The sequence below is a fragment of the Rhopilema esculentum genome, chromosome 10, assembly GCF_057945365.1.
Source record: "Rhopilema esculentum isolate cy_ngs chromosome 10, ASM5794536v1, whole genome shotgun sequence".
Classification (NCBI taxonomy): Eukaryota; Metazoa; Cnidaria; class Scyphozoa; order Rhizostomeae; family Rhizostomatidae; genus Rhopilema; species Rhopilema esculentum.
In genome coordinates this window covers 10972858-11000062 of record NC_142824.1, presented here as the reverse complement: position 1 = coordinate 11000062, position 27205 = coordinate 10972858, and the positions used below count along the sequence as shown (strand labels likewise).

The 27205-nt window shown below is 35.9% G+C and overlaps 1 protein-coding gene across 2 annotated transcripts; it reads left to right on the top strand.

Moving 5' to 3' along the window:
• Positions 1 to 309: 309 nt before the first annotated feature.
• On the top strand, positions 310 to 27091 carry LOC135684722 (RNA polymerase II-associated protein 1). Of its 2 annotated transcripts, none has more exons than XM_065200362.2 (28): positions 310 to 1187; positions 1889 to 1983; positions 3670 to 3712; positions 3923 to 3963; positions 4817 to 4921; positions 6572 to 6914; positions 8225 to 8511; positions 9280 to 9483; positions 10399 to 10566; positions 10983 to 11132; positions 12763 to 13056; positions 14045 to 14199; positions 14527 to 14821; positions 15563 to 15640; positions 16245 to 16354; positions 16690 to 16879; positions 17437 to 17514; positions 18265 to 18339; positions 19999 to 20150; positions 21194 to 21385; positions 22012 to 22131; positions 22661 to 22824; positions 23185 to 23317; positions 23620 to 23785; positions 24048 to 24142; positions 25056 to 25140; positions 26081 to 26152; positions 26546 to 27091. In XM_065200362.2, the coding sequence occupies exons 1-28, from the start codon at positions 1013 to 1015 to the stop codon at positions 26669 to 26671; spliced, it is 4191 nt and encodes a 1396-aa protein (XP_065056434.2). In that variant the 5' UTR covers positions 310 to 1012; the 3' UTR covers positions 26672 to 27091. The 2 variants fall into 2 exon arrangements, with proteins under 2 accessions (XP_065056434.2, XP_065056441.2); XM_065200369.2 differs by having other exon boundaries at positions 887 to 1187; positions 1889 to 1959.
• Positions 27092 to 27205: the final 114 nt, after the last annotated feature.

The following is a 27205-nucleotide window of genomic DNA, read 5'->3' as shown; positions in this document are numbered from 1 at the left end:
GGAATTGTAAGGGTACTGGAGACCGAAGGCGAGCGTTGCGAGCCGAAAATTCGGGGGGTCCGGGGGTACTCCCCCGGGAAAATTTTGGTGGCTACACCCATTAGATTGGCTAAAAATGCTATCAAAATGGTGTAATCGTGTTTTTTCGTAACGACAAAAAAAATTCAAGCATAATTTATCTTCCGACGGAGGGGCTAGCCTCCTCCGACGGGGGGGCTGTAGCCCCCCCTGCCCCCCCTCTGGCGCCACCACTGGCTTTGATACCACATTGATCAGACAAGAAAGAAAAAAACTTTGCCCAAAATACTGTACTTTGCCAAAAACAGACCATAAACAAAACGGATAGTTTTCAAATAAGGATTTTGTAATGGCTTAGAAGAGCAAGCATCGATCGGTAGTGCAGAGATCAGAAAATACAGATAAGTGTAGACAGGTAGTGTTTTCAAAATAGCCTATTATATGGGCCAGAAGTTGCAAGCAACTTTCATTTTTTGTAAAGTTTCTTTAGATTGACTAGGCCTAAACTTGAATTTTTAATGATTTAATGATTTAACAGAGGGGAGGGGTGTGAAATAAATCTTAATGTAAAAACATGGTGTGTTTAAACTTCCTTTAACCTAACGAATTTCTGCCAAAACATTTCAATTCGAACAGTTTCAAGGTCTAAACTCTTTATCAGTTAAACCATTTTACAAACATCATTAGACCAGGCAATAAGCGAGTCTATCAGTGGAATCGAAATTTCGATCTTCTTTTGTAGTAAGAAACTATTCTACTTTTTACTTTCATCGAAAATTTATGATGCAAAAAATTATTTTTTTATATTTCAAACACTTCGAACCGTTTCGAGAGGAATTTTCTGTGAGCCTTATATGAAGCATAGCGACGACGTTGCCCGCCACAAAGAGGTTGTTTGACAATGGCTGCTAAAAGTTGCATTTGTTTAGAATTATTTGGATGCATGATGCAACAAGCTCACAGCAAAAATTAAGCGAAGGTTGTGTAAATCAAGATGCAGAGGCCTAAAAGAAAAGAAGACGAAGAAGATCTTATAAGATTTCAAAACCAGTTCATGCAACAAGGCATAGAACCTTCTGCAAAAGTTCAAAGAGTAGCAAGGGACGCATCAGCTACCATCAGCAAGTCGTCGGATAAAAACAGGGACATTGTATCGCTGCACAAAAATGGTATGCTGTATAAACGTTTATTTATAACCAAAAAAGTCAAACCTTAACTATTTTGAAGGACATTTTTATCTTTAGTTGCACTGATAAAATGGTGTTAATTTGTTGGCAATCATCAAGTGCAGGAACCAACGTTCCTGGCCAGGAACGGACAGGAGCAACCAGGAAGAAGTAGGAACTACTTTAAAATTGGGTGATTACACAGGTAAAGACAGGGACTACTTGATTCAGCAAGGAAATTAGCCATTTTGAATAGAAATGAGCTGGGAGAGAAACCTCTGTTTATAAAATGATGAAGACAACAGCTAATTTGTTACGAAAGTGAAAGGTCACTACGGCTGGTGGAGCAATTGCCACTTAGTAAGAATGTATTAAAAAAGGCCCTGTTTGATGTACCTGATAATGTCAAAGCCTCATTAAAAGTTTTTCAGTTCTTGGCCAACCAATGTAGAGTTCCTATCAATCTCTGGGTAGTATGGCTTTCTAGTAATTCGTTTGGATTCCTGCATGTTTTTCTTGCTCTTTGTGGTTCTGACTTCAAGTAACTACTAAATATTTTTTCTGCTTTGAAAATTGTGTTAACAGGTAAATATGATCATCATGTTATTCTTTGAACTTTGGGATGTCTGCTTAGCCTAATTTGTTTTGATTTCATTATGAGCTTTTATTAATTTTTTTTATCTGAATTTTTTTTAACATTGAAGATGAGCACCAGCATGAAGACAAATTCTCAAAAAAGTCAAGATTTAAAATGAGAATGGAAACAAGCTCAGAGGTAAAACACTCTTTACATTGCTTGATAAGACCTAAATCCTTTTAAACTTTGGCTTCATAGCTGGTTTTGACAGCTTTTTGGAAGGTTTCATAATAATTTGCTCTCAGTGTTCAAAATATCTGTCCATCCTTACCAATTTTGATGGATAGAATATGGCTTCATGGTTTGAGCTCAAGGAAATGATAGTATATTGTTTTTGCCTTCACAGTATAAAGAATAGGATTTTTAGAATCATTTTGGACTTAAGGATCAAGGAATTAGCTGTCCTTTTTCTTTCCAATATTTATAAGGATATCAACATAGCAGTATCACTTCCAGTCAGGCCTTTTCATAAGAAATAGCCCATATGTAAGTGGCCCAGCATTCTGGTGAATTCTCTTGTGTGAGCAATTGCTCCCGGTAAGGATAACAACTCATAATAAAAATCAGTTGTGGTTGCCCAACCAGTGCTGCCAATAAATTTAATTCTGTAATACTAAAACATGCAATTCTGCTATTGGGCAGCATTTACTGGTGAACTGTGTGAGCAGATTGCATAATAGACTATAGTGGGGATGTTTCCAATTATTGGTAGAGCCCAATCGTCTTTCCATCTAGCAGTTTTGGAGTCTATCTACATGGACATGAAAAACCACTATTGTGTAGACCAGGAGTGGGCAACCTTTTTGGAGACTGGGCTAGATCCTTCAAAACTTTTTTAATCGGGCCAATTGTAATAAGAAAAGCAAACAGAATAGTTGTTATGAAATGATAGTAATGATAATGAAAAATTCAATTACACTAAAATTACATTTACAAGTCTCTCATTTACATTGAAAGTTTTGCAATGATAGATAAGACTGTTACAATCATAAGTGCAAAAGGGAAAACTGAAAAAACCAATCAAAATTGAAAAGGATGTCATTCAGGTTTGGAGAAAACATCCTAGGAAGGACATGCAGAATCTTCAACCAATCAATGTCTAGTATCAGCCTTTTTAACTCAGAACATTCACTGAAATTTAGGTTAACATCAATTTATCCAAAAAAGGCCCCCCAGCACACTAGTAACTAAGACATGACAAAAATGGGACAACCGTGATCCCTGCTCAACTGCGATGAGTGCAACCAGTAAGATTCATACTTGCTGCATTTGTTTACTGTTACCAGTCTCTCAAAGATTTGCTGTCCTGTCTTCAAGCAGGATGAATTTGAAACAACGGATAGTGAACAAATCTGTCCATGATTCCCAGGTTTCATGAATTATATTAGATAATCTAATTTTGTATCGATTGGTTTCATTCAATATTTGTGGCCACTTGAAAGATTATCCTCGCCAACCAAAAATTATAATATGATATTTTTGATCTCACAAAAATACTCTTCCCAGGCCGGATTCTGGCATCCAGCCCATGGGTTGCCAACCCCTGGTGTTTTGAATTATCTATACAATATCTTATGTGTTTTTTTAATGATTATTGTCTTACACCTGTATTGTTTTAGTAGTCATTTTTGGTTTATTGGTTTTTGGATTTTAGTTCGCGAAAGCTTCTTTGGTTTTGATGAATTTCTCTTTTTAAAATTTGTCCTTCTTTCTTGATATTTCCATAGAAATTCAAAATCAATTTCAAAAACCGTCTTGACAAGTTTACTGTCAGCTTCAGGCTACTGTATTTTTGTATCATTTCAGAGCATATTTACTGAATTGGTTTCTTTTAATGCTTTTTCCTAGGGATCTTCAAAGAACACTCTTAGTGCATTTGAGCTGCTAGAAGGTGTGAATGGGATCATTTTCGATACTGATATATTTTATTTTTCGTCAAAACACAGAATATATAATCATCACCCGAGCTAATATTCTTACAATTTTAAACTTTTTCTGTTTAGACTGTGACTATAATATATTTCATGCTATTTTATGCTCTTTTATTGAGTTTTGCAAAACTATATTCCATCAATAAGCTTTTGATTTTATCTTTTTTTAGAGAAAGACAATCATATTACAACAATGTTATCAAGGATCAAGGTTAGCTTTCCACTGTTGCTTGAAACATATCTCAAAGTAGCCCACAAAAGCGTATAGTATAGTTTATGAAACCCTAGAGGCTTGATATTTAGCCAGAGGCCTGATCTTGCTCTGGTCCAATTCCTGAGCCAGTCTGGTTCCAAGAAGTCAATCTAATTAACAAGGAGCCAGCTATCACGAAATGATAACATATGACAGATCCAGATATGACATGCCCTATGGAAGAGAGCCATAGGTATAGAATGACATGTGTTTTTGGTATAACATTTTTGAAGATCTTGAATTGAGCACAACTCGAAAATGATCTTTTAGATTGTAGCTGATATTAGAGACTAATTGAGATTTGGTCTGTAATCTAATAACTTCTTTGAAAAAATGGGTTTTTTGCTTTAATTTGTTTGGAAGCTTCTCAGAATAGTTTTGTAACCAATCCAGATATTGGTGTTTACTGACTGAACACCATGTTTCTGAATTTAATTGACAATAGTGATAATATGATTATAAAGCTACAAGTGGAAGAATTAAGGGAATTTAAATCTAAATTGAGACATTTAATAAAGTCACTCACCGCTACATCTACTTATGTGTTTTCTAGTGTCAAGCTTTCTCTTTCACGAATGTCAAATATATTTTGGTGATTCAATTTTAAGTATATTAGGCAGTAAATATCTTTGGCAATACTTCTTTAAGAGTAAGATCTTTTGCTTTTTAAGTATATCAAGAAACCTGTTTTGTCAAATTATCATATTATGGATCCACGTTTCACCTTTCTTCGTTTTCGGTTTATGATGTGCCTTTGAAATACTCTACTATGGCGTGAATAAGTTGATCTTTCATCGGTTCATTTTTCAAGGAACGTCATGTCATAAAACCATCAATAATGAAGCAGAAACAATTTGAAGGAGGCTTTCCATCTGTACCTCACCTTGGAAAAGATATAGTGACCCACGAGCAAAAGGTTTGTGAAATGAGCAGTATATATTGCTTCAATCAAAACTGCCTTGAGAAAATGAGGGGTTAGTGTGAAGTGAATATGATGTGAAAAAAACTCATCAACATTCTTACTATTTTGTTAACTTTTAGATATTTGTTGATTTACCGTTTGTCAAAGGAGTTTTGCAAATTTAGCCTTTGGTCGAAATTTTTTTTGCTGGTTAGAAACCTGAAGGAATACGGAGCAGTGGAATTCAAAGTGTAATGTTTTCTATTAAAAAAGGTTTTCACATTATTTGCTATATTTGTTCCTGCTGTTATTTAAAGTATTTTTTAGTCAACTCTTTAAGCTCGATTGAGGAGGTCTTGCGTTAAATTGTGCCTGCAAACAATTGGGTTTGCGACCATCATTGTCTGTAGCTCTATCTTTTTGAGCATGGAAACGGAAAAGCGAGTATTTAGGGTTGATCGAAAATTTGATCAAGTATTTGTATATATTTGTGTCTACAGAATATACTTATTGCTTAATATTAAATGACGTAACAAATTGACTTTTACTTCTAACTATGTATTTGTCAAACTCTTTCTTTCTTATGTCCCTTGTTTGTCATACACAGTAAAGTAACAGATAGGAAAACGGATTAAAGTACATTATCTAGAAAGAGCCGGTTTAAGATGTACATCCAGTGCCAGAATTTGGGATACAAAGTTTTTAGTACAAACATCTGAGATTAGCTAGGATTCATTTTTATCCTATTTGACTCCTTACCATTTCTTACTAGTGCATATTTTAAACGCTCTTTACTGGTTTGTACACTTGATGGGATTATTTTTTCTTAAACAATCGACTTCAAGCGCATTTATGCTTTTTTATAACTGCTATATAAAACATCTCGTCCTTTGCTGTTTGTAGCACTCAGCTAGCGCAATGGTCCAATAAGAAACACAAAGTAATTTTTGTCTTTCCAATGAAGTTGTTATCGTAAGTAAAGACAATCCTTCTTCATATTAATTAAAATAAAATAAGAACAATTAATCTTGTCAGACTTTTAATAATCATGGGCTTTTCCTTTCGGTATATTTGTTCACTTTGTCACTGGTTTGACACTTAATTTGGTTTATGTCCAGAAAGACCTGACGTCAGCCAAATCGCCTAAACAGATTAAGTATGTTAAAGGTTATCGAGATGGAAGTCCGGGAATTCGAATTCAGCAAAACCACTTTCTATGTTATCTTTTTTTATCACGCTCAAATTGCATGAATTGCTCAAATTAGTTCAATACATTTTTGGACATTTTAGAGCCCTTTCATTTGAAGACTGTACATTAACATGTCTTTTCTTACTTCCGTATAGACGGTTAATAGTGGTTTTAGTATTTGGTTTTAATGTAGTAAGAACTCTATCGTAATAAATTGTTCCAAGTGCCATGGCTGATCGGAAAATTTTTCTTGGTATTTAATCTCCTTTCTCGGTAGTACTTCAAACTATTTTTTAAACTTTAATTTGTTGCGCTTAAAGAAAGCAGTGAAACAAATTTTTTTGGTAAGCTCAAGTGTTAGTTTTTCTGATAAATGCTTTTGGGCTATTCTTCGACTGAATACGTACACTGTGCATAACTAATATGAGAAGATGTTTCCGAATTCTACTGAATTATCCATTATGTATTTCTTTCAGGCAAACAAGAAGCAAAGCCTTTTTGCCAGGCAGTTCCTGTCCGAAAACTCAGCAGCATTTGGGCTTGAACAAGAGAGAAATGTGTCTTTCGGTGGAGAGTCCGAAACTGCCAGCATTGTGGATAACAGTAAATCAAAAGATGACAAGAATGCTTCCAAACAACAAAATGTCTCAGGAGATGCGCGTTTGAAAAATATAGGAATAGTGAGCGGAAAAGACCTTGACTCAAGGCCAAATGCTGACAAAGAGAGGGACGAAATTCACAAAGAAAATACTCGCAAATTGGCTGAGATGACCGAAGGTGAGATTCTAGAAGCAAAGGCAAAGCTTGAGGCAACATTCGGTGAGTTTGCTGTGGCAATGTTGTGAGAAATTTTATGGCTTGTTTTGCCGTTTTAAATTAAGTGCAAAGTTTCGAAGCAAAAAAAGCCCAAGATAATTAAATAAAGATTCAAATAAATGATATAACTTGACCCTTGCAGTAGTAGTGCATGTTGTAATTAGCTATAATGTTGATAACTGCTATTTACTCCATCCTTATATTTTGTGATGAGTTACTGCTAATAAAATTTTGTTTTATGAAGACTTTAGTTAATATTCTTTCAGTCAGTGTTTTTACCTCCCCCCCCCCCCAAATATTTTTAAAGGCAATGGTCTTCTGTTCTAAAGCATTAGACAAATGTGACGTTATCTTATCAAAACAATAGGCTTGCCCCCCCCCCCAATATTTGGCCAAGTGTCCGCCACTGTCTTAGTAACTATACCAAGCTTTCTGTGTATGCAAATATCAAGAAAATCGAAGCGACTGGAATTTCTTTGACAATTAAAGTTATGTCTTAGTTTAGACCTTCAAAACATGATTTTCAATTTAGGGGCAGTCGTTTCTAAATTGTTTTTTCTCGAATCAAATAACAGATTGATGTAACAATTTTCCGAAATTCCATTACTAGCCCGCTAAAGTTGCGAGATAATACGTCTTCAATATGAGATATTTCAAAAGCTTTAATGATATGTCAATGAATAGAAGTTGTAATTCTTAGTTTTGTGTGATTTAATTTTTCTGTAAAATTGCCGCAACTCGCCCCCTTTCATCTTTGATAGACCCATGAAAGTCACCTAGAGAAGCCTACTTTTCTAAACTTAGCTAAGGAGTGCAAATTAGATAGAAGCGATTTTTCGTTAGCACGAATAGCCAGACCAAATATTTTGACTTAATAGCAAAACTCTTTTTCAGCGAGAGGGTATGTTAATAGATGTTGCTTACATTTAGTTTCTCTAATTCACACTGAATTTGTTTCCCCCGTTTTGTCTGTAGATTTGTTAAGAGTAGCTGCAAGTAAGTATTGTCTGGAAAGGGGTAAGGGGTAATCAATTTCCTGTACAGTGCCCGGAATTTATGGCGGTCATACGGTAATTGACCGTGAGGAAGTCAAATAAAATAAACGAAAATGCCACGCCCTAGTCATGCCTTTATTTTTCTGTTTTCGGACGAAGGTGTCTACAGCTTGAGGAAAATCTGGGAAGAACAAACACTTTTCTGGACTCTATATCTAAGGTCCTGTATTTATAACACGCACCCTGTTCTTGTTATGCAGCTGCTTGCAAAGGAATTACAACTTGTGGTTTTTGACCTTGAGACTCATTGCTTTACAGATCCTAAACTTCTGGCCTTTTTAAAGAAGAAGAAGACATCAGAGGGCAAGAAGGAAAAGCTGCATATGAACGAAATCTCAGTTGATGATTCTGAAGAGCAGGAAGTGATTATCGAAAATGTTGAAAATGAAATTTCGAACCAGAAAGTACCCAAGAACAATAGCAGTGATTTTGACCCACACAAAGAGTTTGATATCGACAAACATATTCCTAACATGAATGTAATTGAAGATGAAAAATTACAGTGGATTAAAGATGCACCAAAAATCGTCCAACAAGAAGGAGGGGTCTGTTGCTTTGTACAATTTATTTCAAATGCATTTCTTGTATAAAAAAACCAATCCTTTGTTTTTGTCTTTTTTAACGCCAATTTTAGTCCGTGGTTTGGTCCCAGGTTTTCCCAACCTCAGTAACAATAAGCTAAATAAATTATTCAATAAAGAAAACTGTAAAACAGATAGAAACCGTTAATGCAATTATGCAAGCACTTAGACAGCCATTGGTATTATGGCGACGAGACGAACTTAGATGTTTATCGTTTTTTAAACTAAATTCCTCTCCCACCGGATGAATATGAGCCAGCGTTAGTTGCTTATGTGTTGATTTTTCTGTCAAATCAAAAATCCACCCCCCCCCCCACCATGAACCGGGCCGCCAAAAGGTTTTGGAGGATCTGGGGCAAAAGAGGACGATGAGGCCCCTGCGAGCGAAGCGAGGAAAACATTTTTGTGACCATGCCTTTCATTTTAGCTTAAATTCGTTCATTCGTTTGAAATGTTTTGCTCTTTCTAAGCAAGATATTGCTACTTAAAGTTAATTCAATTTTAAAACAGAACTCATGACTTAATGAGCCCCCCCCCCTAGACTTCGAGGCCCAAGGCAATTTGCCCCCTTTCCCCCACCTCTCGGTGGCACTGCCCATAAAAGCTGGAGCTGATCTCAATCTCGTCTTATCTCATGTAAGGAACCAATTGCAAAATTAGATTAAGTCTTCTACCAGACCCTTTTGCTTTGTTTTTGTGAACGAATCTTATTGTCCTCTGTATTGATTTTAGACTGCCACTGTTGCTAGATTTGATCTGGAAGGTAGACTTATACTCAAAGATGCAGATTTACCATCTAACCTTGGACTGCATCACCATGGAGAAGACCCTGAACTTCCCGGCTATTCTCTTGAAGAACTGTTCCATCTTGCAAGAAGCAATTTTCTGCAGCAAAGAGTGTTTGCCCTAAAGCTTCTTGCAGCAGTATTGGAGCAGGTAAAAACTTAATACCACTGCACGATGCCTATGATACAACGTACAAGTACAATTGAAAAACTGGATTTTTCCACCGTACCTCCAGAACACGTTTTTGCATATAGACCCCTTTTGTCTTAGAATTGTGTAACAGAAATGACTGGTTGATGCGGTCGTATTTAGTAATCAAATCAAACATAACATCTTTAGTACAATATATGTTTTAGTTGTTTGTCGGTAGATTGTATCTGCTTCTAATGGGAAAAGCGAAACCAGTATTTTGAAACTGCTGCACATGGCTACTGTCGTTTGCTGCTATCTTGCGGGACTTCAGTTTTACCAATGAGAAACTTTACCAAAAGTATTGAGTTTGGAGAAGTGCTATCGAACGTGTAGTGTGGGTTGGGAAAAACGTTGAAATAGGGCCCTCTAAGGATATATAAGTTTGTCTAGAGGTCCATTGTTCAGAGACCGCTTAATGATAGTATTTACTGATTGGAGATAGAAGCTTTACACCCCGAGCAGTCGTAATTGCATATTCTGAAGTGCTTGAATGGCGGGTCGGAAATAAAAATGTGTCTATCGAGAAGAATCCTGTCTTGCATGTATGTTGGTACAAAGCCCATGCGAAGTTGGGTATGGGTTGGAATGGGGATTGATGCAATACTCTTTTTGTGCTCGGGTTTGATCTAAATGAATAATTGTTTTTAGGTCCTCTTTCATCGCTGTTATAAACTTGGCTATCAAAGCTGTCTTCTATTTTCTTGTGTTATGCTCTTTTTTTTCGTAGATATTATTTTCAAACTTTTGGTTTGATCTATTCTACCAAGCAGCATGTTTTATTGAAATGCTCTTTTTGTGTTCCACCCATAATGATAGCTAAAACCTATTGCTGATTTTCCATTCAGTCGTTTATTTCTGGGGTTTCTTTCGTAGTATTACCGGGGATCCTTTGACGGGAAAATACAAGAATGTTTACTGGAACAACTCCTAGATGCTGGACTACCATTTCTGTTGCGTTGGGCTTTGGACGATGCCACAGATGCAGTCAATTGTGCAGCCATCTATGCCTTCTCAGCATTGCTGGACAGTCCAAACGACACTGTGGGTGAATTGAAAATTTTTTTTGCTGAAAGCGCCATCAACATTACAATAGTGTGTTAGCAGTCAGATTTTAACGGCAACGAATCTAATTAAGCTAACCTGCATTGCGATTTCAGGATATGAATTACATAAAGAAATTAAATGATTACAGAATTTGTTATACAAATGCTTTGTAATCGCATTAAGCGTGAAACTCAGAGTAGCAACTTTGAACTGTCCTGTTCTATACACCAATAGCATGTACAGCTCTGCCTTTACGGCACCAAGCACTTTATGAAAGACCGGTAAACAGTTTTTTCATGTAATTTGATATATTTAAAATGATGATACATACAAAAAGTGTCTTCAGGATATTTCAGTTCCCTTAGTTTACTTTCCTTTCTGTTGTTCATGACATATTTTTCGTCCTTTAAAAGGTTGTCCTAGACGAACTGATGTACGCTGATGAAGGTTTTCAAGCAACATGCTTAAAACCGCTAAGTGGAAACGAGGAAATCAAAATATTAAAAAAAGAAAAAGGCAGAGATTTGACTGACCCTGAAGTTATGGGGATTGATCTCATCAAGGTAGTTCACCTTTATCTATTTTTAAAGCTGTTGCATGGCATTTTCCCACTTGCAACGTTGATTATAATACATCATAACCAGTGTCGGGTTTTCCTTCAACGAAATTAAGCTAGAATATTTTTATGCATTGAAGAGTAATCTTCTCTTGCATCGAGCCTCATTGGATAATGTAGTGTCCTTTTTTGCGATTTGAGTGTTCTTGGAAATCGATTTGGAAATAGTTAGTACTCAAAGAAGCCTCATCTACATGCCACCGGACCTACAATGTTGGACAGAGCTGTTGAGACGAACCCCTCGACACGTGCCCAGTAGCATGCATGTATGGTTCAACATCTATCCTCTCTCCCCCTATTCTAAATTGGAGCATATGTATTTAAGTACTCAATACTCAAAACCGTTTGTCCAGGATTGTGGATTTCGCTCCATTTTCTCTTTTCTTGAAGTCAGACTTCACAGCAGCAAGTTAAGAATAGCGATAAAACAAAGATGAGGTTCATTAAGAAAGGCAATTTTGGAATAAAAGAATATATAAAACATAAAAAGGGACCAGCGTTGCTAAAATTGAAACTAAACATGACCAATTTAAAAGCTAATTACAAAGGAAAGTATGATAATATAAGTTGCAGAAGGTGTGGATTACATGAAGAAAACTTAGAACATTTATGGCAATGCGAAAAATTCAAAAGACACCTTCCAGGAATGGAACAAATTCTAAAAAGCAAAGCAAAAGGCCTGATAGAAATCGAAAGATTGGTTGAACTTTTTCAAACTTAAGTGAAAATTAGCCTGTGGTACTTTACTGCACATGACGTCTTTCCTGGCAATTCTGTGTTTGTGGTATAGTAACTGCTCTGAAACGTAGATTTGGCAAGATATATTATTAATTTTATTAACAAAAGTAACGTTTGTCAGGATTTTAATGGGCTTCTCAAAGGCCTTTCTCTTCCTTATTTCACTATCTCCCCTTTCCCCTTTCTTGTGACATCTTACCAAACTCTTTACCATAACCTAGAAGATTAAGGAATCCCTAAAACAGATGGGCTTGTCGCCACGTGAGTATCTTCAAAGGAACATCATTTATAGAAACCAGTAAGAGTTTCCTTGATTGAATTGTTCATTGAGACAAACAAATTTTTAGATGACTGCTTTTGTTTTACTAGCGAAACGCGTTTAGTTCTTAAATTTCAAATGTATAGCAATACCCTCTTTTTCACATTCATTTATTGTTTAGAGCTGCAAATCATCGATCATCCAATCAACCAACATCATGAAGACCATTAATCAATCGATCGCTATCAATCATAATCGCTAATCAACATCATCATCTAAAACCTAGTTTGTTATCAATACCGTCATCTTGTTAATTGTATACGCTTTGTACTGTTTTTACTCTTGTAAATCTCTAACTCGCTAACTACCTTGTTTTTGTGAAGTTTAGTGAAAATCAGTTTTGAAATAACATTGAGCTGACTGTTTCCTTTATATGCGAACCTGTTGCTTTAGAAACACTTTTGGGCTCAAATAATCCCTGTTGCAGTCAGTTGAAAATCGCTCTTGGAGATTTATCATACACTTTATTCTCGTTGGCTGTCTCAATGGTGTTCCAATCTCATATGTCATTTTTCTGCAGGGTTTGCTCAAGATACAATTGTTACCCCGTCTGAGGTATATCCTTGAAGTCTGTGAACCAGATGGCACAACTATAAACTACTGCATGACAATCCTGAGTCGCGTTGCACTCCATTCGAGCGAATCCTGCTATGAAATCTTGAAATGCCCAAGATTGATGCAAACGATACTCAACAAGCTACTACCGATAACGTGGTCCAATACGATAGGAGCAAGAGAAAACATCCCGTTTTATAAAGCACTACGGCTCATAAGAATAATGTGTTTGGCTGGGAAAAGTATCTCTTCAAAATTGGTATTTATATTTTTTTTATATTTTGAAGATTTGTTCTGAATGACCTTACTATGTCTTAATCTGACTATGGTGAGTGTCTGGGCAGAGCTACTTAAAATTGGAGGTCAAATGTCCAACGACGGTGTGGAAGGTCAGTGAAAAAGAGCTCAAAGCACCACACCTCGTCTAAGCCTTTCCACTGCTTTTTGTAGAATTTGTCTGGTTTTTGCTCATTGGCGATATTACCTTTAACAGTAGTACCTTGTTTACAGCTATTTCGTATGGCTTTTACCAAGTGTCAATAGCCTAATTAAACTTTCACGTACTGAGTCAGCACGAAAGGAGAGAATTGGTGGTAAAATGTTTCCTTTCTGTACATTGAGATTGGATAAACAAAGTTGTGTGATGATGGGAGAAAATAATTGTTAATCACGGTTGAACACTATTAAACACTTAGATCTTAAAAGATAGCTTCCTTTGGCACTGCGGACTTTTGGTGAAAGGAAGATCCAGTTCTACATTCTTTTGTGTCTTTTTTTGCCTGTTGGTATAAGTTGATAGAATATATGCTAGATTGATTTATTAATTGCTAGATTTCGTAACTAAGGTCAAATAAAGTGATGAAAAATGTAGCCTTTGAAGGCTGTTTCAAACTTGAAAAGTAGCCTTTGTTTGAAGAAGATAATGCACGTACAAAACTGTAAGAGATTTCACTAGCCTAACGTTTGCTTCGCATGGAATGAAACAAACTCATTGAGCAAACAAATAAACACAGTTGAATCCCGTTAAGTCGTATCCTGGAAGTTCCTGACACACCTGGACACCCCAACTTAAAGGGATTCAACCATTTAGCAATACTCCTGCTAAAATATATCTTCCCACTTATTTTTCCATTCACCGAAATTTTCTTTATCTACGGTGTGTTCTAGGCTGTATTCAATGCGAAAAATTTTTTTCTTCAATTCTCATCCTGAAAACTTTCCAAGTTAATCAAAATGTTTTTTTTCAGTGGAACGACTTTGATCTGCCTGCAAGAATTCTCCGCTACACGTCATCAGTGAATGAGGACAACGATGGGTTATCAAGCCTCATTCAACTGGCCACTGAGTCTCTACATATTTGGAGAGTTTGTCTGTTGTATGGGGTTTCCAGCTCAACAACAATGTTAGTTTTCTTGGAAGATATTTGAAACTACCTAAATTTGTTGAAAGATCTTTCCCTGTTGTCCTCTGTCCTCAAGGCAAAATTTCAAATTGAAATTTGTAACTGTTTTATTTTCACACTGTCTCCTCATCTTCTGTTGTTTTTCTAAAGAAAATTTTTTCTAGTTTTGTATACCTAGCAGTACAAATGAACTCCGTCGAAGGACAAAATAAAGTTAAACCCGTAAAAATGATGTTATTTTACTACACGAAATTGCAAATTCAGCAATGTTGCAATAAAAATTGATACTCACAGTATGTTTGATATCTATTTTCTCGTCTGTTCTAGTGATGTTTATCCGTATTTGATATCACTTTTACAAAAATACGTCTTAAATAATGATGGCAAGTATCTAAACCTGAGGTCCAGTCTTGTGCTCCTAGCTGCGGCTGTGGTGCAAATGACAACCTACAAGTCGGCAGAGGAGGGTTTAAACACGCGATCCGCTCAGAAGGTTCGTTTTGATTGTGACGTCGAAGAGCTAGTCCCAGACCTTGACTGGAGTATGGTTTCCGGCATCGATTCCATTATGTGGCAGTCAATAAGGAGCACGGCAAAGGCATTTTCATCAACAGAGCTTGAGGTGATCTTTAATATCTAGTACTTCTTTTATAGTGCTAACGCCTTCTATATCTAGGAAACTTCCCTGTAAGGGTGACAATGTTCTGCCGAAATGACATAAAGCTAATGACATGTCTCCTCTTTTAACTTTCAACGCAATGAACGTGTCCTGGTTACCTTATTTCCGTTCGCTATTGAACAATCGAACCTCTCATTATTTACTGATCTATTTGTAGATTATAAACTACTTTGTTGTTAGATAAATACTATAGTTTGCATTGCTGTAATTGCTGAGGTCGTCATTAATAAATATACAACTCCTCCTATATCCATAGACAAAAAAAGACATCTTTCATCTTTGCTGTTTGCTATCCATCTTCGTCAATACTTGAATTGTAATTTGTGCTGCATTCCCTGTAAAAAAGACATCGTTCTGTCAGGGTGACATAATTGAGTTTAGCCTGAAGCCAATTAACTGTTTGCCTTCTGTCAGACGATAAAAATTGTTAAAAAACTTGGCTTTCTTATTTCATTTGGTTATTGAATAAACGAACCTCCCATTATGAGTTTTAAATATTATATACTTTGGTACTATAACTATTACTAATAGACAGTTATTCTTAAGTTCGTCCCCATTTCCACAGATAAAAGGAGAGTATCTTTACCATTGCTGTTAGCTGCTATTCAATCTTATCATATAGTCAGAAACCAATGTTCTTGTATCTAGCGAGTTCTTGACATCGTGAACTGCATTGCATTTCAGTTACAGACTGATGATCTGCGTTACATGGCCTGCACCCTTCTTTATCTAGCAGCTTATACCGAGAGTGCTTCGAAGCAAGTAAGAATTCTATTCTTTTGCAGTTCTCTTATTCGTGAACCGTAAACAATGAAATATTACACGTCTTTGTGGACTTGTGTAAAAGAAGTAACTTTGACGTATTGAATGCAGCGGCGTATAATATTGTGCTTGTCCTTTCTCTTTTCTTGTGATTGCTATTCGAGCTTCATTAGTCTATACATTTCCCTTCACATTTCCCCAAAATACCCCCCCTCCTTCCTGTTATTGAAGAAAGCATTAGCGCCTAATGCAACAGATATCTGACAGTAACTAAAGACTAAACAAAAATAGACCAGAAATATTATTTCATTAAACTTTTTCTCTACATAATGAAGCCTTTGTCATGAAGATTGTTTCTCTATTGGATAAAGATGCTTTTGGCTAGTGATAAATGTTTTGTTTTTAAAGGGATTATTTTTTATTTCAAAATTTAAAACTTGTAGAATCTATATTTAAGGATAAAACTTTAAACCTTGCTAAAATACGTTTTTTAGTATTGCTAAAAACGATTATGTTGATCCGTAAATATGTATTATTGAATAAGTACAAGCTACAAAATGGAGTTTTTAATCGGTTTTTTTGTTCGTTTCTTTGTTTGTTTTAGAAATCGGTCGATAAGATCAGATTCTTGTCTGAAATTGAAAGATGGATGGGAGAATTTCTAGGTGACATCATTAAATCGAGCAAATTGAGCAAACTTATGGGAGTTTTAAGGTATCTTTATGCAAAGTTAACAGTCTTCTTCCTGTCATATTTTTTATTTAACGAAAGACATTAGCCTAATTTTAAATTTATTATGCATAAGCTAGTTATAAAAGGTATTATTTTTTTATATTTTTATCAAGCATATATGCTATTATGTGAATAAGCCATTAGTGCAGCAGCAGTGTAGTGCCTGCAAAAAATGATGTTATATTTCTGATATTATCTTATGCATTGTATGATGTATATAATATTTGGCTGTTTATATTGATATTTTTTGCTAATTCAGTTTCGCCATGATCCTTATTAATCAACCATCTATGCAGCTTTATTATTTTCTCTTTCAGTAAATTTTCAGACTTCACCAAACCACTGGATACTCTTAGTTCAAGTCATGAAGTCAGGAGCTTTCCAAATCACGGAATGGCAAAGTTAAGGGGAATGTGCAGCAGTATCGAGCCCCCTGTAATATTTCTAAGTGCATTTACAAAGCTCCTTCATCGTATTGCGGTTGTCAATAAAGGATGTTGCCGCCAGGTACTGTGTCTAGTTCTATTATTCGTTACGACATCTCAAATGCAGGTCATGGATTGAATCGTTTGTTGTAACCAAATTATCCTAATTGATAGGCTAGCTGGGCAGATGAACCTCTTCTGCCCATTTCGTAATATCTAGAATAACCTCCTCTAGTTGTCTTTTTAATCTGTTTTATATTGGCAATTGTTTAGGCTCATCGATACATCATTCATTTGTTTGAGAACCAAGTTTGCACTAAAAATTTCTGAGAGCTTTGAAACTTTTGGGTGAAAAAGGTCATTTTTAATTTAGGCGTCTTCGAATCTGTCTTCATCAAAGCAAAAATTATTGACTTTAGTAAATAGAAAGAGTTTTGTCCCTTGGACCCATCAACTTTGTGTGGGGCTTCTTTGTCGCGGATTGGTTAAAAGAAAGGCACAAATCAAATGTGCCATTTTTCCAGTCACGTTTCTTTCGATCTCCATTGGATAGAAATTTCCGTTCATTTTTTGTCATCGTAAAGAGTTTTTTACGCCGCATCTTCTGGTTTTTTTTAATTTATATGTTTACTTTTATAGATGCTACCATTTCTGAAAGAACAAGGTTTAATTAGATATTTGAAGGAGATATGTTCGCCGAAGTCCTCCACATATCAAGTAAGCACTTCCCCTAAATTTGATACGACACAAACTTACCAGGAATAGGATATGTTATCAAACACTGTATACGACTTATTTATCAAGGATAGGCTAATTGATATATAAAGGGGCAATCAGGTTTTGTTTTATTTGTCTAATCAAATTTAGGGTCTTGTACTATTTGGTATAAAGCTACCTTAGATTCTATTTTTTCTGCTTAAGTATGAAAATTGTAAGTGTCATCCAAAGAAGAGACCGGATGACCATGTGTGCTTTGGATGGCACAGTAGAATGTATCAAACGTTTGTGTATCAAACTTTTGATGGCACACTAGAAAAAAGATTAAAGGGGTTTGTACCACGAGATCTATATAGAGAGGTAAATGCAATCATTGAAAACTTTGACTAAATATATTTTTAATCCATGTTATGGGATTGCAAAATAAGAGATACCGTCTAGCCTGGCTACTGCCTCAATCACCCAGCTCTAAACTGCATAAACTCTGTCCTCGAGAAAAATATATGCTTCAAAAAGGTCTTGCTCCCTGTGGTATATTTCTTGTAGTGTAAAAATGACAGTTTTAGATTGCTGCAACCGTCATGTGAATGATCTTATACAAAAATTTTCAACGGAATAAACATAAAATTTTCAGTTTGTAAAATTAATAGAGCAGATGATAATAATTATTCGAAAGTTTCTTTATCTTTTTTTGCCTGCTGGTGAGAATGTGAATTAATGTATGATTTATTTCCATGATTGATTCTACAGCTCTCCTCGTCTGCGATTTCTTCCTTTGTGGAAAGGAAGTTTCTTTACAACCTACTATCTCTTTTTCAAGTCACGGTAAGTAGAGATCATGATTAAAGTTTTCATTCCATGAACATTTTTATCTGTTACATTTTACAGCTTTGATTTTAAATTTTTTGTCTCGTTGTATTACTTAATTCTTGGCCTCAGGGATTATCATCTAATGATTCAATCTACTGGCAACGCGAACTGTGCCTTTGTTTTTCGGTTTTGTTTTCCGATTTTACCTTCTGTCTTGGTCTTCCCAAGATATTTCGTACTTTTTCTTTGCTTTTAGAAGCCCTTCACTTAATGTTTGTGACGCAATCACGAGTCGCTTTCTCAATCCGGTTTGAAAAGCCCTCCTCGGACGGAAACTATCAGTTTAGAAAGGAGCTCAAACAAAATTTTAGACAAATTTGTTTTTAAGTTTTTATATTGAATAAGGTTATCAAGGAATAATATTCCATATCTGGTTTTACGTTAATAGTAGAGAAACTTTCTTGCGATGTCATCGAACAATTGTTGAACTTTGTTGGGTCACACTCAATGGGCTGCTGGTCAATATAATCCATAATTTAACTAGCTGAGCCAGGACATGTTTATGAGAGATTAACCTGGCCAAACTCTACTATTGCCTGATTACAAACTGTTGGCTTTATGGATTGACTCACATGCCCTAGTTTGGAGTATGACGTGTAAAGCCCCAGCAAATTGATTGGACATTTGCACTGGCCATGCATTGGGCGTTGCTCGCTTTGTTCAGTGTGTGGACATCAGAAAAATTTGGCGGTGGCAGAGCGACTGGACATTGTCCAGTGAACTTTTTCCCTGTTGAAGAATGCCCACGGAAAAAACTGTGTTTGAAGAAGAGTTAGGCCTAGCAAGGCTCATCACAATCACCATACTCGTGCTCTTTGCCATCGCTTCCCTCATCGGAACTAAAGCTTATATCTTCAGAAGACTCATCGCTACTAAAGAAATGCCTTTATCTGCTCTTCGTCGAATTGAATGTTAATGTTGAATTTGAACATGGGAAATAAATTCGCGGAAAATCCAATTCATTACATCAACTGCGTGCGCGTGAACTGGACAATGTTCAGTAGAGTGGCAAAACGACTTGACAATTCTCTACAACGTCAATGAACAAAAGAAATATAATCCTTTCCACTGAACATTTTTGACTGCCTTCAAAATCGACTCAACAACACTTAACATCGCTGAACAACATTGGACAACACTGGACAACACTGGACAAGGTGGCAAAACAATGCATCATTTACGCTGGACATTTGTCCAGTGCATGTTCAGTGAAAATGTCCAGTCGTTCTGCGGGGCTAAAGGCGAGTCTTGGGTAGGGAGGGCACGATTATGAAAAACAGTACCTACAAACTCTTTTATTAATCGAAGGGCTTGAGACCATTCCAGAAGTTTAATTAAGATTGAAAATGAAACTAGACGATGATCTTAAGGGTATTTAACCTGGAGATAATCCCCGCAAAAATGAACCTGCTTTTCCAAAAATGAGACGTATTTGGTTTTAATTTTAAAAGTCCTCAAAGTGGACCTCAGAGTAAGTTTTATAGGAATAAATTTTGGCAAATGTTTTTATCTCTTGAAGGATTCTTAGATTGGTTGCATGGTTATGGTATCATAAAAAATATATGTAAAACTATGAAAGTATTATTCGATATAATCTATTTGCTAATTTTGTAGATCAACTGTGTTGATTCAACGCTAATGGATCCTGGTTTAGTTACACTTTATCATCAATCCGCTTTCAAGCTGCTGGGTATTCTGCATCACAATGAATCAGGAGAGGCTGTTGACTTGATGATGGAGATCATATTTCGTCGAAGCATGTATCGGTAAGTTTTGCTTGGAGCATGTATGGCAGCGAACAGTGCTTTTTTATAAGGAATTTGTTGAAGACCACTCAATCAGTTGATTTTCCCACCCTCTATAACCCCCTTAATCGCCACATATTTTTTTGAACGATAGAGACAATCATGGTCATTGAGTGATCATTAGTATGATTGATCACTCCGATCAATGTTCGACTTCAAGTTACGCATGATTAGTTCATGATCGCCCCGACAACCTCAATAATAGAACATTGCTCTATCCAGGCGATTAAGATTATCGTGTTCCCGCTTTGATCTTTTCGAGTGTTTCTATATTGTCGATAAGATAAGCTTCTGTCGTATTTGTCATGAGATAAAAATATCATGAAACTGTGTAGGATAAAATCGTTTGAATTATACAAAAGGATAAAGGCTTGAAAATCTTAGCAAATGATCTTAAAGCTAGAGCTCGTACAGTTTTTCGGAGATTCGAGTGCTAATGCTATCGTATTTTTTTAAACTACTTCAATGTGTTGTTTTCTGTGTTCTTTAAAGTCTTGAAATTTTAAGCATCACAAACAAGTTTCATGATAATGTTTAGGTGTACATGAAATTCGAGTAACTTGCATAATTGTGTTTGGTTTTGTTACAAATGTTCTTTTTGACTACGTTATATTTATAAGATGTCTAGCGATAGTCGATGTTTAAGAATTAAAGCTACTTCTAACGAATGATGTTTCATTTTGAAAGTTAAAAATGTTATAAAAATAAATGTAGAAGCAGTCAAAATGAAGAGATAAAGAAAAGGTTCCTCGGTGATTTGATTCAGCAGTCTTTCAATTATCAATTTATAAAATTATAAATTATAAAATCTAAATTTTATATGTAATTGTAAAATCGACTGGTTCTGGATTAGGAATTTATTGTGTATCTAGACTAGGCCTTTGTAGTGATCCTTTTGTAAAACATTCTGTTGTACAGACTGTTTATAGTCATCAATACCTGTCCAATATACTACCCTTGATATTGGTTTCATCCATCAAACTTATCAATTTTTCTCCAAATAGAGATTCGCAGGTGGAAAAGGTGGCGAAAATGCTAGGCCATTTGGATTTATCTTCTCATTCAACTGAACAAAACGAGGACGTGAAAAGCTTAGATTCACTTCTCAATACCGCGAAGGATAATTTATCTGTTACCTGTAGTGTTTACGTTGCCCATTGCTTCAAAAATGGCCGAAAAGCCATGGAAAAATTAAGGTTTGTGAGAGATATTTCTGTTTTCTAAATCTAAACCAATCACCCACCAAATTACTGCAAATTTTTTGAATATTTTTCATTTCATTTTGCAAATATTTGAAGTAACGAGTTCTGATGTATCAGGGTTTTGGATCGTTAAGTGGAAAAGTATTACTAATCCTCTGGGTTCCCTGTATAAACGCTCGTTAGGTAGGTTTCAATTTAAGTCATCTTCTTTGGCGCGACTTCGGCGAATGCGGTTCGACGAATCAGCGAACCGGTGGACGCAAACAGTCGCTCAGCAGTTCAAGAAGTAGAACAAATGATAGAGTTAAATCTTGGGCATACTCAGTCGCGCGACCAGAGCGTATCAAGTAGAAACCGGCCTTAAAGATGATTTATTGAGACGGGAATATCTAGTTGAAAATGTAATGAATATTGCTGTTTTGCCGGTCTGTCATGAAGTACTCGATGACCTTTAGACTGCAACTTAGAACCTTCATGTTCTATACATCAAAGAGTAATTGACAATGTATTCAAATATAATGCAAAAATAGATATATTTTCAAATGAAGCTTTGTTATAAACAGAAACGTCTGCAGTTGAACATTTAATAAATGAATTTCAAAAGAAATTATTTTTTCAAGGTCAGGAACTGGCACGCTTCACAAAGAGTCATTCCTATTGCCAGAAAACCAGGGGCCACTCCTGCCAATGGACTGGGTGTTTCTGCCGATACTCAATTTATACAACATGGCTGTAAGCATGTCAGTATCTTGCTTTTTTATCATTATTTTGTAATAATTTATATTCTGATCAAATATTTATATTTCTATCTGTTCTAAGAGCTTAAGACCAGATAGAAAGAGTCGAGACAAAATAGCGATGTTTCCTTTATTTCCTTATTCATTTTACGGAGTGGAAGCGAACGAGATTGCACCCCAGCACTGTATAGATGGAACGTGGTCGACGTTACTGTAATCCGCTTCTTCTATTCTATAAACAGTCTTCACAAAAGAATCATGTTGTTTCATTGAATATCAAACCATGTGTTTTTGTGGTTTTTAATGTATTTTAAAGTTCTGTTAACACAACATCAAACTATTTTGTTAGTTTGTTATCGAGTCCTCCAAAAATTTGGTATTGGTATTTCATTAGCTTTATTTAGGAAATAAATGCTTGGCGTGTGTGATATACTAGTACATCTTTCTATCTCGTTAGGTAGGTGATAGGCTCGTTAGGCCATTGTTGTATCCTGAGTCTACATTTTTCTATTAAATGCCTCTATTGCTTTAGGGAACTGCGGGGGAAAATTATCAACCAATTGACTACTGATGCGATAAAGACTCTAGAAATGAGCCTTTCCTTGATCTTGTTGTTAGAGGTGTACATGCCAGAAGCTCTTGAGGATATTGACCAGTCCTTTAAACTGGTGCGGATTCTTTGTATCTTCATGATCGGTGAGTCAAAATGGCTTTCTCAACATTTCGACAGTTTTTTGTGATGCTGTTCTTTTTTCTTTCATGTATAATCACAGCAGATATTTTTAGCAATGGACTGTTAAAATTTTTAATAGCATTGGCACTGAATCCAATGGTATTCTGGAGCCAAGAATATTTTTCAGTATTTTTCTCGAATCGGTCCTTCTAGCAAAGCATTTCTATTTATTTTTGTCATTCAAGTTCATGATCAAGTACATTGCTTCTGGAAGATTTAAAAAATATGTGCAGTGCAAGTGTTTCGCTGAAAATTCCTTTTTTATTTTTGGTTTTTCATTAATGATGCCATCTGCTCCTATGTGATGTAATCATACGTTTTAGGTAATGATGCATTTCTCGAGCCCCCCGTTCATCATTTGCTAGCAGCGCTTGCAAGAATATACACAAAGCCAGAAAATCTAGACAAACTTTGCTTTGAGAAGCGATTTCCTGGAATTTCATCTTTCTATGACCTGTGAGTTCCGATTTCTTCATTATGTGTAATGTGTAAATTTAAAATGAGAACTTGCTTGTACGAATACAGTATAATCGCTAAAGCTTAAACTCCCGACTACTCAAACTTATATTATTTCAAACTGTTTCTGCACACCCTTGAACCTTCTATTATACGGTTGAGCCCTCGATAACTCGAACATTCGTTAATTTCTGTGAGTTAATAGTTACTACCAATTCTTGTTATAGTTTTTATGATATTTTGATTCAATTAATAGTTCTTTGCCGAATTTTTATTTTATCAGTGTTCCTTCTTATTTTCAGATTTACGTCACTCCTTGTCCAGTTTTCCGGTACGTCATTTGGTGACCCACTTTTCAGCAACTTTCTGCTCATACCCTTGCCACAAAGATTTGACGTCAAATACAGGAAATCCCTTTGGGGAGAGAACTGTGAAACACTTCGAATATTCTCTCTGCCAATAAAATCAGTAAGCAGGTTTTCAGTATTATCCAATTACCTTTTAGTTTTTCTTTGAACTTTTTTATTATGCTTCTACCCTTGATGCTTTAGATGTAACTGCTCTACAGTCCCATTACTGCGTTTCTTATATAAAGTTGCTAGAGTATAGAGAGGAAAGCATTATTAGCTTATAGAACAATGTCATCGCATTTATTTCATATATCTAACCTATTTACATACCTTAATAATGATTTTATATGTTCCACATCATTTCTGAATTTTTTCGTCAGGTAACTATACCCTTGTCTAATTTTCTGGATCCACTAGAAGAAGATGAAGGAATGATCCAGCTTTATCTGAAAAGCATCGCTACGGGGCTGATAAGGTGAATGGATTTTCTTGGTTGTTAACTGCCTTAACTCACATCGCTTTTTGATTTGCGAGAAAGGAAAGCTGTTACAGAATTATCCCAGCAACGGAGAGAAGGGAAATAAAATCCAAATTTTGGCAGGGAAATGAAAAGAGAGAGAGACGAATTGAGGAAAAAAGAATGCTTAGATTGTTTAGAGGCATGTGAAAAATTACATTGTTGCATGGTCTATACCGTTTTATCATGACAAATCAACGCCATCGCTGATGTCTCGTGTTGGCTGATTAGACCAGAGCAGAGCAAGATCAAGTTACCAGCTTTCATTCGGCATACATCCAGCTTTCATGTGTTATTTATAAAGATTCAGATATTCCGATTGCTTTAATAATTATCTACGCTCAGGAATATTAGACCTCCCGCTTCGACTGTACAGGCTTTTTGTGTGTGCTTGTTAAGAATGTATGGATTTTTGTATTTGTATTTGTTTCTACCTAGCATCCGAAGATAGTTTGTAGGACACTGAGAAGCTTATGCTTATCGAGCAGTATCCTGGTCCTTCCTCTCGATGTGACCATACCTCATGATTCCTAGGCCTGGAATTACAGAGAGAAGGCGACTCTTCTCACTCTGGGTGAAAGTTTGGACAAACCACGAACCCTTGGGTCTGTAGTCAGCGCCTCTAACAGCTCAGCCATCCTCGCAATATGATGCTTCCCTTTGGGCCTCATTCCGCCCTTTCTGCGACCGTAGGCCATCTTTGAACCTACCTTTACCCCCACTCCTTCTGAGCATGCGTATTTTGTCGATGCCCCTATCTCAAAGATTCTTCCTTGTTTTTTTTATAATATTTTCAAAGCTTTTTGGCCTTCAATTTTGGCTGTTGGAGTAGCCCTTAATCTTGTTTTTGCATTTAACGGTTTCTTTTCAGGCCAAGTTGGTGTCCATTCTTTTACTTATTGGCCATTCATCATCTGAGCAGTTACATTTTTAGTGAATCGGAAAGCGGTAATGCGGTATGTGCAGTTATTGCTTTTATAAGATTATCATTATATAAAGAGCACTTTTTTAAATTCTGGATGGTGGATAATCCTTGAGTTTTTTTCTGTTTTATCCAATTGATTGTAAATGCACTTTTGACGAGAACACAGAGAATGTGCATAGGTTTACGCAGTAGTAAAAATTTTCAGAATCAGTGTTTTCTCGTGTGTCTCTGGGTGGACTGGCGCGCATAGTGGCGGACTAGCAGGGCCTAGCTGTGAGAAGTTTGAAGCTCAAATGCGTTAAAAACAACACATCAGCAAACCGAAAGCTTCTAGATTCGCCTCTATCATATTCTAGAATAAAAAAGACTTTAGGAAACAGAAAAATATAATGTATATATATATATACATAGTAAATAGAATATTTTTCAATTATGCCTTGTCTCGAGCTTTATGTCTCGAGCTATAAAATCACTTATAAAAAATTTTTCTGCAGTTATAAAAACTTTAGAATCAATGCCTACCCCTGCAGTCATCAAAGGTCTTCATTTATTCTTCCAAATTTTGACACTCTTTTTGTCTTCTTGGGCATATTTTTTTACAAACGGAAACAAAGAACCACGCAGCGTGCCGGAATATAACCGAATAAACAATCAGATAAAAGGTTTCATATGCTAATATTTCTCCTAGTCATACAAGGCGCCAAAACAAGATAATATTTCAAATCTTTACTATGTTACTTTCACTGCAAGTACCGTAAATCCTCGAATTAGCCCCCTGGGGGCTTATTTATTTTTGATATTTTTGGATGGGGGCTTATTCGGGGGGGGGGCTTTTCGGGGGGGGGGGGGCAATTCGAGGATTTACGGTACTTGTTTCGAGTCAGCCGATCATAAATTGTCATTATATACTGTTACCATTACATTTTCATTCTTTGCACAAATTATTTCAAGTCAATTTTTCTTATTTAAAGGATTTCTCTAATCTTAAAATTGAGAAGAAACGACTTTTGCTTCTTGACAAGATTGTGAATATAAAAAACGAGGTAATTATAGGTTTATTATTGTAACTTCCTATTTTTTTCATTTTTTTGAACTTTGACATATCTATCGTATATATCTATTTCATAATGGGTTTTGTGGTTACTTAACGTATGTCAAATGAAGAATAGTCCCTCCAATATTTGTGCATAGAGGGACAAGTTGATCGCTAAGAACATTTCAAGCATCCTTCGTTTCCCCTACATTCAAATGTAGCCTGTTTGTTGACATGCATTTAACCAAATGCAGATTGGCTTTTGAGAAAATTTAGCTGAGAAACCCCTCCTCCCCCCTCCCCCTCCTCCCCCTCTAGCCGCTTTGTCTCCTACACCTTTGTTTAAGTGATTGTTAATCGGCAATGACAATTGGAAGCTATTACTGGCTTGTAAATCTTGCAGGAAGCAAAATTAGATGTGCTGTTGTATGAAAAAGTGGATTTGGATTCATCAAAGGGCTTCAAGGTTCACGCTAAATTACCTGGCAACAGACAAGTTATTATCGAGAACAGAAAAAGAGGTTTTTAGCTAGCAGCAACCAGCATAATAATTTGAATGTTAAAGTATTCGTTTCAAAGGATATTGCACAATAAATGCAAAAAAATGAATTGGATAAATACATCAGACTGCTTTCATTATATGATACATGTTATGTATAAATTACGTCTAAATTCCTTTGTGTAATATTTATATCTAGAAACGTTTCTCATCGGGATGAAACTCGTGTAGCAATAGCAAATAATGTTTGACTGATGTAACCCTATTGATGTACTATTTTTACAACAATATGCAAGATGGATATGAATGATATTACATGAAGATGACGAATGAGATGATATTATTGTAGGTGGGCCTGCCATAATATTGCATGTATACGATATTTGTACTTTGTTAATGAAGTAGTTTGAATAATATGTAGAGTTATTAAAGCAATAAAGCAGGCCGTTATTTGCAAATCTTATTCAAGATATGCTCTTCAAGCTGAATTAGAGTGTTTCGTCTGTATCCGTGTATCAAACACGGAAGCAATATTCACGGAAGGTCGGAAACTGTGGCCTATTT

Excerpts from the sequence above, each read along its gene's own strand:
- LOC135684722 (XM_065200362.2), top strand. The coding sequence starts at position 1,013 with ATGCAGAGGCCTAAAAGAAAAGAAGACGAAGAAGATCTTATAAGATTT. Across the intron at positions 1,188-1,888 it reads TGTATCGCTGCACAAAAATG|ATGAGCACCAGCATGAAGAC; the intron begins GTATGCTGTATA and ends TTAACATTGAAG. Across the intron at positions 14,822-15,562 it reads TTTCATCAACAGAGCTTGAG|TTACAGACTGATGATCTGCG; the intron begins GTGATCTTTAAT and ends ATTGCATTTCAG.